Source organism: Poecile atricapillus, chromosome 1, assembly GCF_030490865.1.
Source record: "Poecile atricapillus isolate bPoeAtr1 chromosome 1, bPoeAtr1.hap1, whole genome shotgun sequence".
In the NCBI taxonomy this organism is placed as follows: Eukaryota; Metazoa; Chordata; class Aves; order Passeriformes; family Paridae; genus Poecile; species Poecile atricapillus.
Genome location: NC_081249.1, coordinates 79,519,201 through 79,534,500, shown reverse-complemented (window position 1 = coordinate 79,534,500; position 15,300 = coordinate 79,519,201). Strand labels below are relative to the sequence as shown.

The 15,300-nt window shown below is 41.4% G+C and overlaps 1 protein-coding gene across 1 annotated transcript in view; it reads left to right on the top strand.

Annotated features, from left to right (window-relative positions):
* Positions 1 to 11,992, top strand: part of FAT3 (FAT atypical cadherin 3) — a 398,795-nt gene extending 386,803 nt beyond the window's left edge. Inside the window, exons 28-30 of the mRNA XM_058828676.1 lie at positions 2,099 to 2,158; positions 4,766 to 4,801; positions 5,400 to 11,992. Coding sequence (XP_058684659.1) covers positions 2,099 to 2,158; positions 4,766 to 4,801; positions 5,400 to 6,019 — 716 coding nt within the window. The 3' untranslated portion in view covers positions 6,020 to 11,992. The remainder of the gene's footprint in view (positions 1 to 2,098; positions 2,159 to 4,765; positions 4,802 to 5,399) is intronic.
* The last annotated feature ends 3,308 nt before the right edge of the window (positions 11,993 to 15,300 follow it).

The following is a 15,300-nucleotide window of genomic DNA, read 5'->3' as shown; positions in this document are numbered from 1 at the left end:
TCATCTGAATCATTTACAGAGATCGATGCAAGACCACACGCTCTGATTTGCTTGAAGCAGCAGGGAAGGTTTGCAGTGAAAGAGCCTAAAGGGCAAAGCCAGGCATAAGTAAGCACATAAGTCACATGCCTGTACTCTAGGGCTAATGGATATGCCTCCTAAAGCCATAAATCCTTGCTCTTCCTGTCATTTTAATTCTTTGTACTTCACATACCTGCGAAGGTTAGAAGGTTGTCAGTGAAACCACAACAAACGCAGTTAAGCATCCACGCTCTTTGATGAGACAGGATAGTGGCACCTTCTCCAAACCCCTTCCTCCAAAGCCAGGAGCAATGCTGCTGGATTCTCAGGCTGGCAGAGGGGACAGGGCTTGTGTCATAGAGATGTACAAATGCCTGTGCTGACACTGACCTGTAAAACTGGGTAGCAGCTTCTGACTAGGGAAACCTATCTTGCAGCAGTGGAGCACGGGGATGAATCCCATTGAAGGTGAAGGCAGCCTCTACTCACCCTCTCCAGGGCTCTTGGAGCCTTCTCTTGCTGTGTCAAGGGCTTGTCTTATGAAAACTCACATGGGATGAGATTTTGGAGCTACTTTTTTTTGTCTCACCTTACTTCTCTTGCATTTAAATTGCTCAGCTTCCCTAGTCTTTCTGTGAGTAGTTTGCAGTAATTTTTATAATCCAAAATCTGAGCAATGCTGTATTTGAGCATTGACTTGCACTGAGCTGTGTGGGGTGGGGTTCCCTCCTTTCTGTGAACTTGCTCTGCACAGCTCCCACCAGAGCCAGCCCTTAGTTGCAAAGAAAACTGTGCTGGCCCTGGTTTTTGACCTGTTTCTCACTCTCAGGTTTTTTTCCTCTAATAGTTTATAGCTGCCCTCCATCTTTTTTCCCAGCCATGCAGCACTAATTGCATGGAGTCCCTTATTTTTCTATAATGTTTATTAGGCATTAGCCAGTACAAGTCTCCTTTGTATAATTACCATTGCTGTTGATGGCATAAATATGCTGATGACAGACACAGCATAGAGGTCCTTTTGATTCTATCAAGGCTCTTTTTGCTAAGCCCTCACTACAACAGAGGAAATTGGATGACATACCTGTTGCAATGCCCAAAATTTAGCAAAGATGTGAAAATATTCAACGTATGTCTGCACTGTTAACACATTTCTTGTGCCCTCTAAGTCTGTTGGCTGTGTGAAACAAAAAAGTTTATTTTGCCCCACACTTCTGGTCCCCTTCTCAGCCTGCTCCAAGCAACTGGTTTTCTCATAACTAAAGACAAAGGGAGGGATCCAGTGCCCACTCATCCAGAGCTTTCCCTTCAGTTTTGATGGGGTTTATTTCATCAAAGGCAGGGGCATTAGGTGGTGCAAAATGGAGATCATCTAGAGAACCATTATAGGCCTCCACATTAAACAGATGCACAGTCTATATTAATTATTTCAAGGGAAAATGATGTTTTGTTGGAATACCTGCAGGGAATGCACAAAGCATTTGTGAAACTATTCTGTCAAACCTGGGTAAAAATTTGAACCACAGCTACATGGATGTGTCCTCCTAATTATTATATCTGTGCTCCTTAACCTCCCTGAGGTATTACATGGCATAGCATAGTCTGTAAATACGTAAAACATTCCTCTTAGGAAATAGATTGAGCTTAACACCGTTTCTGATGGTGTGATGGTCTAAAAGATAATGATCCTTGGAGCACATGGCACCATCTCCAGAGACCTCTAAGCAAGAATGAATTAGAAATTAGTGTCAGGTAGACAAGATTCTGCTGTGGTTAATTGAATCAGCTGACCAGTCTGCTTGAATTTATGAGGTGATACCCATCATCCCATATGCCTTTCTGGAAATGCTGGTTTGGAATTTATCACCACTCTGAAGATATATGGGATTATCTGAAATGAAATGTCCTGCAACCCACTGCATAAATCATGCATTGGTCAGCAGCCTTTTTTTTTTTTTTTTTCAGTGTCAGTTCTGTCTTTTGAGAGAATTTATTGTGGTAACATTCGATGTGTGTTTTAAATACTAACCTGAAGCTGTCCTTCCCCTCCCTTTATTTTCTGCTTTCCCTCCCCTGCAAGCTTCCATAGTGACTGTCATACAGCTTGTCAACAATGTAGTTGACACTATAGAAAATGAAGGTATTTAAATTTTTTTTCTTTCTTGTTATACAACAATGCTTCCTATTTTCATTGTGAAACATTCCAGCAGAACCTCACTAATCTACACTGACCAGCAATCCTGTGGCAGGGATTGGGTTTTGCAGATCAGCATGTTCACCAGCAAACATGAAAATGCCAGAGGAATGTACCACAAAATATCTGTGGGTAACTGGAGGTGGTAGAAAAGGTGTCAAGCCTTCACCCTCTTCTGTTCAAGTCAATGTTTCTGCTTTTTTATTCTCATTGCCTTCAGTGAAAATAATAGACTGATAATGGAGCCATATCGTTGAGATTATCCTGGCTGCAGAGACTGGGAAACAGAAGATGACACAGGAAGTCTGTAAAGTGTCCCAAGCTGCAGCAGAGCTGGGTTATGAACTCCAGTGGTATCACACGGAGAGGAGCACAGTGGTGGTTGGCTGGTGGCTGGTTTCTCCCAGGAAACCCTGCCAAACAGTGATGTGTGGGCACAGCTCCACAGAGGCCGTGGCTCTCCCATGGCATTGGGGTGCTCATTCAACAGAGCATGGCAGTGTGCTCCAAGGACCCAACACTCACCTCTTCCACTGACCTCCTGGGTAACCTCAGGCATATCATGTTATAAGTGAACCTGTAATGCGGGGATATCACTATTTTCTTTTTTTCCATAAAGCACTGAGGAAATGTCTTGTTATCATAGATAAACATTACTTTTATTTATTTTATAACATTTTTCCTACCCTTGGGCAAATGTCAACTCAGCATCAACTCAGGTTATCCACAAGTCAAAAACTTCATCTGTCCTTAGCAAATTTAAGACAGATTTTGCATATTTCAGCTATAACCTAGTCTGCATAATACATAAAGATGATAAAGTAAATTATTTTTGTGAAATTACTGATTTTTTTTCCTGAGCCAGTGTCACGGTAATTTTGTAAAACACTTCTACAAGAAGTGTAAAACACTTCTATCCTAGCTAGTGATGCCACTTGAGTATTTGTTCATAGTACATTTATTGATTTCCTGAAGTGTAAGAGTGCCATTCTTCTCACTTTCAAAAAAAAAAAAAAAAAGTTTAATTAGCCAAGGTTAATTCAAAAGAAAATACCATTCAAAAAATAAAAATAAAAAATAACCTTGAAAAGAAACCACAGGCACTGCAAATGACCTTGCCTTCCTAAGGGAAAGCTCAAGCAAACACACTGGCTCATTATCATCCTTTACAGGTCAGAAAAAGCCAGTCTGCCAGCAGTTTTAACTGTCACTGAAAATGCTTTGCCCACTTCCCCATTTCTTGTATGAAACTTAGGATTCTTGCCTGCTCTGCAGCAGAGCTGGTGGAAGTGGTGAATAGCTCCACACTGGAGCTCCAGGCAGAATCTCTGCCATGGGAGTGTCATGGGAGGATGGGGCTCCTGACCTGGGGACCTGCCCTGGGTTGTGCAAGTCAGCAAATTAGTGAGGTTCTCCTGGATCCTGATCCTCACAGCTCAGAGAGCCCTGACACATGTCAGGTGCAGTGCACTGACCTAATACAGCAAAATCCACTGTACAAAGAAGAGAGAGGTGCAGAAGAGAGGTTAGGGCCGGTTCAGACATTGCTGCTAAACCTGTAGTAGCCCCAGCCCTCCTCACTCCAGGACATGGCAGAGCAGGTGGAGAACTCCTGCCTGGCTATTGAGCTAAGGAAGTAATCAGCATCACCACATGAACCATATGCTGATGAGCAAGGGCAGGTGTGGTCTTAGCAGATGAAGGTCTGGAGGAGTCTTCTCTGCCCTCACCTCTGTCTGAGCCACAGAGGTTACAAGCTGTGATGCCATAAAGGCCTGATTCTACTTCCAGACCTCCTCCAGCAATGTCATCCAGAGACTTTGCCCGATGACTTCTTGCATGAAGCCCAGTAACATGTGGCTGAACAAGAGCATATCCATCTAGAAAACGCTGCAGCTTATTCCCTGCTCTTGTCTCACATAAAACCTCTTTCCTTGCTCTCTCCCCCACCCCTGCACCCTCTCCATACTGGAATGCCTCCCTCCCCACCAGCTAGCATGGCAGTGCAGGTGGGAGGTGGGTGTGGGGTTCTGGAGCATTGTAGCTGATAGCCCCATTAAATGGCTTTGTATTCTATTCTATTCAGGTTCTTATACCGTGCCCATCACCATGGTATCTGAGCCCAGGTGGGCCCAGATTTGTTTGAACCGGCCCTGAGAATGGTAGATTCTTATTTTTCTGTTTCAAAGTGAACAAGTGAGAGAAAAAATGTACTTTGCAATTATAAGCCATGTCGATGGTGGATAGCCCTTTTTTGTATTAAGAATTACAGCTCTAATGTAATTCTGTATCTGTTCAGTGAGGGTAAATAATTAAGATATGATAGAAAAGGAATATAATACACGACATAAACGTTTATGTATTTGTCTGTATTTGACAGGCAAGCTTATCTTGTTTGTTAAAATAAAGATTAATTAAAAATCCTACTAAAATGACACCATGGCAGCTGTACTTTAGAAATATGCATGCAGAGTTTTGTATTTTCACATGTAATACAATGCTGGTGACAAGCTCCGAGTTACCAGTTTTTGCTTTTCACTTTGTATCTGACAGTGTCTGTTATGGATCAAGGACAGAACTACAACAGAGGTGATTTTTCTGGGACACCTTCTGCCTGTGGGCCGGGGTGGGCAGAGCTCTGACTTGATCTATTTGGTTTTTTTCTTGAACTGCTTCACATGTACTCTTTTGTTTGAATTTTGTTGGGTTCAAAAGATGCATGAAAATGGTCAGCCACCTTTTTTGTTTCAAAATTCAGTTTTCAGTCAATCAGATTTTTTGCTTGCACACTTCCTTTCTTGAAGTCATTGGATGTGGAAGGGGAGATAAGATTCCATAAGCATGCTGACTGCATGTAAAGATATTTTTCAAATAACTGCAAAGCAGTAATTCAGACATTTTGATTTCTTGGACTCATAGTTTCTAATACAACGCAGTAGCATCTTAAAAAGAAAAATGCCTGAGAGTGGCCATGTTTTGTTTCTTTGCTTGTTTGCATTAGCATCATAATGCAGTTTATTCTCCTCCTCTACCCCTCTGGTCAGAGCATGGCTGACCCGTGTCCGTGGCCTGTGGCGCATGCTGTGATTTGAATGTGCTGTGAGGACTCAGGCGAGTGCATGCAGGACGCTCCTCTCCTCTGTGGTCTCATCCTAACAGAGCACTGTGGTTCTCTTCCCTGCTGCAGCGTATCATTGGGATACCTCTGACTGGATGCCCAGCGCTCGCTTGTCCGACATTGAGGAAGTGCCCAATTTTGAGACGACAGATGGAGGCTCGGCTCATCACGGCAGTACCAGGGAGCTGGAAACAGATTACTACCTTGGTGGCTACGACATCGACAGCGACTACCCTCCCCCTCACGAAGAGGAGTTTTTGAGCCAGGACCAGTTACCACCTCCTCTTCCAGAGGATTACCCAGACCAATATGAAACCCTCCCACCCTCGCAGCCTGTCTCAATGGCAAGTACTCTCAGTCCTGACTGCAGGAGACGGCCACACTTCCACCCAAGCCAATACCTCCCTCCCCACCAGTTCCCCAATGAGACGGACACCACAGGATCTCAGACTGGGAACGAATTTAGTACTTTTGCTGTTGGCCCAAGCCAGAACACAGAAAATGTTAGTGCAGGTAAGATGCCCTTATCTTTGCACAACTCTCTCAACGCCTCCTCCTCTGACGTCTCGGCCGGCTGCGGCTTTGATGACTCCGAAGTAGCCATGAGTGACTTTGAAAGCGTGGAGGAACTCAGCCTAGAAAATGTTCACATTCCATTTGTGGAGACCCAGCACCAGACACAAGTGTAAAGGAAGCTCCTTTCTTCTTCCTCCTCCTCTTCTTTTTTTAATTTTGTCATTTGGTCCAATTAATAGTATAAATATTGAGAAGAAATTTTGCTGAAGGTGTGTCTATATATATATTGGGCAAAGAAAAGTACAGTATAACCCATTATTAACTTGTTCAGAAATGATACTGTATGTGCAGACACGAAGAGACCAATTGTGTTAAGTATTATAGATCACAAAATTTTTATAGACAATCTGGAGAGTGTGTACATTCTATTTATTACCAAGAGTAAAACTCAGCTTTTGAGGCAGGGGGGAAAATAACTAATAATTTCTTTCTCTCTCACAAAGTTGGGTTGTTTTGGGGGTTTTTTCGGCATTGTGTTATTAAAAGTGTTACAGTGTTATGATGTCCCCACAGTATTAAGGAATGGGTATGGATCATTCTAGGATGTAGTGTTGCATGAAATCTTACGTCAGCAAAGAGTGAAAGCAATTGATCGCTGGGGCTGCTGCATACAACATGTCAGATGGCTAAAAAAAAGCAATCTGTGAATTGACCTATCAAAGACAAGTGACCAATTATTTGTCCATAAATATTTATCTATCCTTTTGTTTAATACACAGAATTTCATTCTATTTTGTGTAGAGTAACACACATCCATACAGTTTGTATTTACTCCAAATTGGCTTACTTTGGTTCTCATTTTTTAAATCTTACGTCAGATGCATGTGCATAGATCTGCCCATGATGTCCTCTCAAAATGTCAAGAGTTTGGCTCAGGAGTGGCCTGGTTTTGCCCCAGCTGTGTATGCACAGCCTCTCTTAACATGTGTACAACATGAGCATGGATCTCATGAGGAACCCAGGGGCGGTACACAGCAGCTACGCAGCTGATAGTTTTTTGGAAATTTCTTGCTGGGGCAATCAGCTATTTAACAGAAGTCCTCATGCTGCAGTTACTGCAGTAAAATCAGTTGCAATTAAGTTACGTATAAGGCTGCTGTAACCTCACATCATTAGTTTAACATCCTTTGGCAAATGTCCATCCCTAGAGTTCACGGGATGAGTTCTCAGCTGCTGTAGACTGACTCAGTCAGCGGAACTGCATGAATGGTCTGTGGCCAAAGATCTATTGCTAGATTTTACACTGGATGCATGATTTTGTAGGATTTGAGTACATCCAAAGGTTGTTTGCAGACATAAGAATATTGTTGTAGAATCAAGGAAACCATGGCATCTGTATGCTTTTATGCTTCCCTCAGCCTGATTTGAGTTAATGGTAATTCACATTAATTTGGTCAGAGCAGTCAAGTGCAATCGGGAAATACGGGATTTTCACTCAATGTATGAAAGCAGATATACACGCCTTTTTCTTCGTGCTCTGAGTATGTTTTTACCACTGCATTTTACAGCATCTGTGTACCTTACCAGTGAATGTGAGCCCAAAAGCCTGCGTTACTGTTGGGTTTTCATCCATTTCTTCCATGTCATAATTCTGTCATTCAGATAAGCTATTGAATACCTAAATCATTGTGATAAATGAACAGAATCATTAGCCGGCTTCCTGTGCTGCTTTCCGTGTCCTGTCCCTTGGTCAGTCACCTTAATTGGATAGTTTCAGCAGTTGTGTGCCAGGGCATGTTCTTGACTGACATGAGTTTCACACAAAATTAAATTGTGGGCCATTTCTTGACATGCAGAAAGAGTTTATTCAAAAATTTTCCCCAACACAAAGAAATTACTAGTAGAATGTAATTTAAATAATTGCAGCTTGTAACACTTTTAATAAAACAGGATTTCTAGAATTCTTGGGAGTAAATACAGTGTGTTGCTGCTTCCCTCCAGTAGCTCATATAGCTGTGAAAGATCAGTGTGGATGTTTTATTTGGGACAGTGCGGCAGTTCTTCAGTAGAAAACAGCTCATTATGCAGGTATGTGAATAAAATGAGTGAACTTCTGGAAAGAATGTACTGCACATACAAGTATTATCAAGCACTTGTCTGCAAATAGGTCCTGTCCATTGAATTTATGAATGTCACTTGGTCTTCTCAAAGTAAACATGCTTCTGTAACAGTGATATATTCTGAATGTGCTCATGGTGCGTTTCAAACCCTTTCCCCTGATATTATTCCTGTGTTTTTAAGAAGAAAAAAATACGTAAATTTGTGTTGTGATTGCAAGGAACTGAGGGATTTGCCAGAAGGCCATAAAATGGTTTGGCAAGCCTAGAGGCACAGATAGAGGATAACTTGTATTGTTCATGAAGTCTGTATTACAGGAAAGGAAATGCAATTAGATTGATGTCTCTTCAAGAGTTAGGAGCATCAGAGTTGGCAAAGCAATTCTGCAAATTTAGCTGCACTTTTAAAGCTTGTATGAACTTCTGAGAATGTGATGCTTTCTTAGCATCGGCCTGCAGTTTACATGAGGTTTGCTCCTACTCAGTTTTGGTTTGAGACATTTTTATCCATTCTTTACGCAATTAATTCTGTTCAAGCCCCCAGCTAGTTATTAGGTGTACTTGTCACCTGTCTTCTGTAGTGAAAGTTCTTGCATAAGCCTGAGACACCGATATCAAACCTTTACTGGGACATATCAAAGGTGTCATGAGGGGCAGCACGATGGGAGCCTAGTGATCGCCATACAAAAAAAAAAAAATATTAATGTTTCTTACCAAGCTTGTTGCCTCAGTAATATATTGTTGGTAGTGAGTTTTAATAGTAAAATATGCATAAATACAATGTATAGTACTTTTTCTGTTTGATGTTGTTGCCATTTCATTTCACTGAATGCCTACTTATTAAAGTACTGTTGGGAAGGTGCCAAGGATCACCCGTTCAGCCTTCTCTGTCCTATTCATGATTTCTATACCTCAATATCTCCTCTCCTCCAAATCCATCTTCAGATTCCCCTCTGTGAATATTGGTACTTCTGTGGCCTTTCTGATTTTGTTCAGGCTCTTTTTGATAATGATAAAACCCAAATGCAGATCAAAAGGTGAAATACCTCTTAGGGAGTATGATTTTCGTGTTAACATCTCTTGTTAAACCAAGCAATTTTATTTTCTTTTTAATGACTGGTCTGCACAAACAAGTCAAAATCTTCTAATATGGAACATAAGAACACATTCATAACATAACGTAAAAATTACTGTTCATATTAGCACTTCCAATATATATTTCCTTTTTCTGCCATATGCTGATTTTTGTATCACTGCTGCTGTCAGGTCCCTGGTTCTACAAGAGCTACCCTGCACATCTCTTCTTATCCTCTGTGTCTGTATTTCAGACTACATCCCTGTAGATGGCTCCACTACACAATATTTTCTCCCAGAATAATCTGTAGCAGATTATTTCATAGGCTTAATTAAGTACTTTGAAGTATCACTGGCTTATAACTTAGGATCAAGATTTTTTGCTTTTTGGAAAGAAGCAGCAAGAGGAAAAAAGCAAGTTGTTAAAATGCAAATACACATTTATATAAGAAATCACGAACTTTGCCAGGGGTGTATGAGTCCAAGTAAAAGGGTGCATGAGTCCAAGTAAAAGGGTGCATGTTCTCTGTGTTTTGATCAAGTTGAGAATGTTATGCACAGTGCTGGCCTTTTAAATAATGCTGGCAGTGGAAAGAGCCTTACAGTGACTATATGATTTATTCTGCCGATACCACATTAGGTGGCCTTGTGCAAAAGGAAAAATTTGGCTTATGTACCATTCTTAAGTATGTTAATTACTTTGCCTTTGTATTATAAACAAAAAAAAAAAGGGGGGGAAAACCCCCCACAAAATTATAGATACTGGATGTCATTGCTGTTCTTGACCAGTATCTTAAAGTGGAATAAAGGGCCAAATATGACACCATGGAGCTGTAGAATCACTTCCCTCCCATGGGAGAAAATGGACAACCCCACTAGAAGACCACCATAAAGTTGCCTTCCTCTAGGACCCTCCTACAGGATACAGCATATGAAGGCAACCAGGAGGACTTTGGAATGCAGAGATTCACTACAGAACTGTGATTTCCTGTCAATCAAGCTGTTTTCCTTAAGCTCAGTGACATGTTTGATCCCAAACTATCCCATGGGTATCTTTTACATATAATTCCAGTAAAAGGCTGGAAGGAGTCACAGGCCTCTCACTGCCACTGTCTTCCTCAACCTGGAGGTTATGTGCTCCATCTGTCAAGCAGGGTCTTCACCTCTACATGTCCCACAAAGAACTTAAATTTTGGTCTTTGGAATTTTTTCTCCCATTCTCTAGATTCTCTAGTGCAGTCTGAAATAGTGAGAGCCTTGATGTATCGGTACCCTGTCTAGTCAGAAACTCAGTGTTGCTGCAGCACAGTGAATAAAAGCATGTCAGGAAATGCTGATCAGTGGGAAGGCAGCAGCCTGGTGTCTCTGTGAGCCAGGCAGAGACATTTTGAGAATACGACATAAAAGTTGTGGCTCTTGTCTCCTATAAATTCCATCATAAAGAAAAATGTGGGCTCAACAGGACAAATGGCTAAGAACTCACTTTACTCCTCATCGAGCTCCTGAAAAAGCTAAATGGATGCTGGAGTAAGTATATCCTTACAGTCAATAGTAACTGCAGTCATGGGAGAGGGAGTTGAAGGTGCCCTGGACCAGTTCTGCTAAGCTTCATTTGAAAAGGAAGCATCCTTAATAATGGAGGAAGCCAGCTCTTCAGAACCAGTATGAAAATGCATGTGTGCTTTTTAGGTAATGTTCGGAGCTATTCACTCAGTAATAATGGGCATTTCATTGGTTTCCAACAAGAGAGTTATGTCTTGAGCTTCATTCCCTGATGGTTTACCATCATTTACCATGTGGTAAAAACTGTGCTTTTTTGCCTGTTTGCATCTCTGCTTCTCTCAATACACCAAAATGTGATTTGAGCCTTAGAAATTTAGACCGTTGCCCATTTCCTATGGTTTTTAGCCTGTATTTCATGAACTTCACATTTAACATCTCCATTATCAGAAGGGCCATTCAGTTAGTAAATTAGCTGCATCATCCAAGGGATGGGCGGATGGGGAGGAAATGGAATTAAATTCGTTTCTTTATGTAATAATGAAAAGCAATAATTGCAAATACGTCGTATTACACAAAGGCCATAAGTAATCTTTACCAGTGTTAAGAGTGCACTTGAACTGTAGAAAGAGATTGGAGCCCTCAGAACTGTAGCATTCTTTTGTCATAGGAATACCTGAAACACTATTAATCAGCAATGCAATGAGCCCATACTGCCGCTTTTCAGGAGATGACAAAGATGTTTAGGAGTGAAAGCAGTTCTCTTTAAAGCACTGTATTGGAAAAGATTGTCTTGTAAATTTTACCTGTCTCAAGCAGGCTGGTTTGTAAAAGATGTATGTTTTGGTGTTTAAAAAGAAGTTTATAAAATAATGTATATAATGGTTTCAAATTACCAGGCTTTTGTAGATATTTGATGCCAATCAGGTTGCTTTAATTTCTTTTGTTTGTTTGTTTTATATAATTCTAAAGAGTCATCAAAGTTGGTTTAAACTTCTAAGATAATAGAAAAAACAAAAACATTTTAGATCTGAAAACTTTTTAATCATTTCAAAGTGTATTGTAACTTTCCTTTGGGTTCAAAGCTCTTTTTGTTTAACTTCTTTCTGGTTTTAAGAAGATTTTTTTATTGACTTTTTTAAATGAATGTGTTTTGCACAAAAAACCTAGAGATATGATTTTTATTCCATTTCAAGTAGGTATTAAGAAATGTCATTTTTCCAATGACAACAAATTCAACCTTATGCAAAAGGGAAGGTTTATCACTTTGAGTGGGTATAGTTCTTCATCTGAAAACTAATTGTTCCTTCATAAATTGCTGTTGGCAGTATTGTCTTGTGTTCTTTTGCTATAAAAACAAAACAACAAAAAAAAGTGTACAGGTTTGTAACTGCCAAAATTTGCTAAAGTTGATGGTTAAAATAAGTTTTCCAAGTAAACAAAAAGAAAAGCCCAGCTGTGTTGACTGCTTCTTGATTTTTCTCCTACTTTCAAAGGAGGGAGCAAGATGAGATACACCAGTTCTTTAAGGAATGTAGTATTTCATTCCCTCTCTGTGTTGCAGAAAATGCTATTTTTTTGAACTCTTTAAATTAATTTCATTATTAATTTCTCTACTGGGGCCTCTACTTACACTGCAGAGCACTCTTGCCAAGAGTAGCTTAGCTGATGTGTGTAAGCTAAGGCAGTTTCCTGATTAAATCCACATCTTCAAAGAATGCAAGAGGCATCATTGCATCATGCAGCCATCTAGGCATTGAGCTCCGTCGATGGAGACAATTTCAGGAGACAGTGCAGCTGTCTAGTTGTTTAGTGGGGGTAGGAGTGGGCATGTAAAGCAGCATCCCACTCCACAGTGGGCCTGCCATGGGCATCTCTGTCCTCCAGCATCATGGCACTGGCAGGTGGGACCAGCTGGGACAAGTTCATGTGTGTTAGCACTGCCTCTGGAAGGAGATGTCATTGTGCTGGGCATGATACTCAGTCTGGCCAGGGGCTTGCATTCAGAAATACCCCAATTATTCCTCCTTCCTCTCATCTTTTCAGCTCCACAGCCCAAGCTGCCATGGCTTCAGAAGCTCAGTGTAGGAAGTCCTTCCTGAGCTCTTTGAATACCCTGCCATGACACAGCCAAGAGCACCCTCATGCTGCTGGGGAGGAGGGATGCTGCCTGCAGTCTGTGTCCCATTAGAGCAAGGACTCAGAGCAGTCACGACCAGTCAGCACACAAATATCCGTTCTCAGCAATCTTGAAACAGAATTTAAGCTGTGGAAAGGCAAAATACCAAGTCAACATCAGAAGTGTCTCTTCCCTCAAGAATACCCTTTTCTTTTTTTCCTAGCATGGATGACTGCCTTATTTTAGCCAGTTTCCTATTTAATTTTCTATTTCTGTCTCTGCTTGTAGAGGATCTCTTTTTTTTTATTTTCTACCATTACCAGTAGATCTTGACACAATCTCAGGGAAATACTTGTGGCAGCAAAAGTAGCCTGGCAGTTCAGTGAGACTCACTTATAGTGAGCTGAAGCAGAGCATTATAAGAGAAAGTGAGTATAGTGCAGAGAACATTCAAGATGTAAAATTTTTGCTTCAGTTTAATGTTAAAAGCTAGATATACAAAATTACGTCAGTATTTCTATTAGGATGGAAAATATGAGAATTGAGATGGCAAACAGGTCAAAATGCACCTAAGTTCTGTCAAAATGTAACCAGCACCACTGATTTTCCCCTTAACATCAGCCAAAAACAAGTTATTTCTTCCCTCCGTGTGTTTTGGTAACAGGTTTTGTAAATAGGCAGCGTATCCTGTCCGTCACAGTGGAAACCCTTCCCTCATTATCACTGCGGTGCTGCTGGTGCATGAAGTCACACCAGAAGCCTTTGTGGTCTAAAAACTAAGGGGGGAACACCTCATGAGAAAGTGTGAAAAGGAGAAGACAACTAAAATGACAGCTCTAGTCATGCCAATGGACCTGAAGTTTTTCACACAGAATCTTTTCCTTTGTTGGCACAGAAACATCTGTAGTGCAAAACAAAGTGAAAAACAGAGCTAGCTAGCAGTCTGTGGCATTTCCTGCCCTTCAGAAAAACTTGGAGGGCTTCTGCAGTATTCTGGGGGTGAGTCATTCTAGTGGACATTAAGAAGGAGACAATCCATCCTATTTGAACACTTCCTAAGAATCTTCATTTTCAGATCAAAGACAGACTTTTCCATGCTGGTAAAACCTTTCCTACTTGCAGTTTTTGTTCTGCCTACCCCCACTCTATCATGCAACGGGGGACAAAACACCAGTGCAATGACTGAGACTTCCTCTAATGTTCAAAGAAAGCAATTTAGAAACCCCCTGCCTCTTCTCAGCCAGCAGTCATAGCCACAAAGAAGAAAACATTTTGCAGAAGGCACGTCAGCCTGTTGCAGGAAGGACTCCTGGCTGTGGAGGGAAATGTGTGGTTTCATAGGAGAACAGGCAAGGAAACTGTAACAGCAGGTGCATGTCAAGTTCTTCCTCTCCTAATTTAACTTCTTCAGATGTGTGTTCTCCCCAATGATACCAACCAAGGGTCTTTCTGTGCATATATTTAGCTCACATCCCCACTTAAACTTGCTTTTCTAGGCTTCCAGAGACTACATAAATTTCTTCCAGCACCTGAAACCATGTCTCTGGCTCTGGTGTGAAGGAGGGTTCCTTATAGGATTTAATAAGCCAGACACTTAAAAATGGGGTGACCAGCCCTGGCAGTGAAACCCTACAGTGTCCCTTAGGCCACTGGCATAGAGGAAGCTTTTACTGTGAGGGTGGTGAGTCACTGGCACAGATTGCCCAGAGCAGCTGTGGCTGCCCCATCCCTGGAAGTGTCCAAGGCCAGGCTGGATGGTGCTTGGAGCAACCTGGGATAGTAGAAAGCATCCCTGCCCATGGCAGGGCACTGGAACTAGATGATATTTAAGGTCCCCTCCAACCCAAACCATTCTGTGATTCCATGTTTATCAGGGAGGTATGGCCGGGGATGATCAAATGCCGGTTAAGGGAGTCTTTATCCACAGGTATGTGAGTTGTAATTCTGCCACTGCTTTGGTGTGATTTACAGCTTCCACTACCTTTGGAATATACTTTCTGCACCACACATAACCTGAGCTTCCAGGAGCCACTGGATGGCCACTGGCAGCTCCTGCAAGAGATGGACTTTAAAAGCCAAGGTAAATCTATGGAGCTCAGTGGACACTGCTGCTCTGAAGCTATTGCCCCGTGAAGACAGAAAGTACAAAGAACCAGCTGCACAGAAGCCAATTCCAGCTGTCACACTTGGCTAATTCTTGGCTTACTCAGACATGTCACAGATTGCCCTCCAGGGAAAAATGCTGCTGTAATCAGGCCAAGCAGAGAGAGCAGCTGCCTGCTGCAGCTTATTGAGCAGTTACATGGCAGTGTTTGTAAGGTCATTTATATGGCAAATAGATACTAAAACAAAGCAAAAAAAGAAAACAAAAACAGCTATGAAGATAATTTTTTGAAGTCACTTTAAGGCATTTATTTCAAATAACAGAAAATTAAATGCATTAAGTGTTAACACAATGGTAGCAGGTGATATTATTTGTACAGAACAACATGTGAGAATTCAAGCAGCATGAGTATTTAAGCCTTAATCCGCATAAAAGGTCATGTGCTGATTTTGCTAAGTCTGCTAGGTCACTCCAGTTGTCTTCAATAACTTCAGGGGTCTTCCTGAGAATGGGGTGTTTGCAATCCACCTGTTGAGGCAT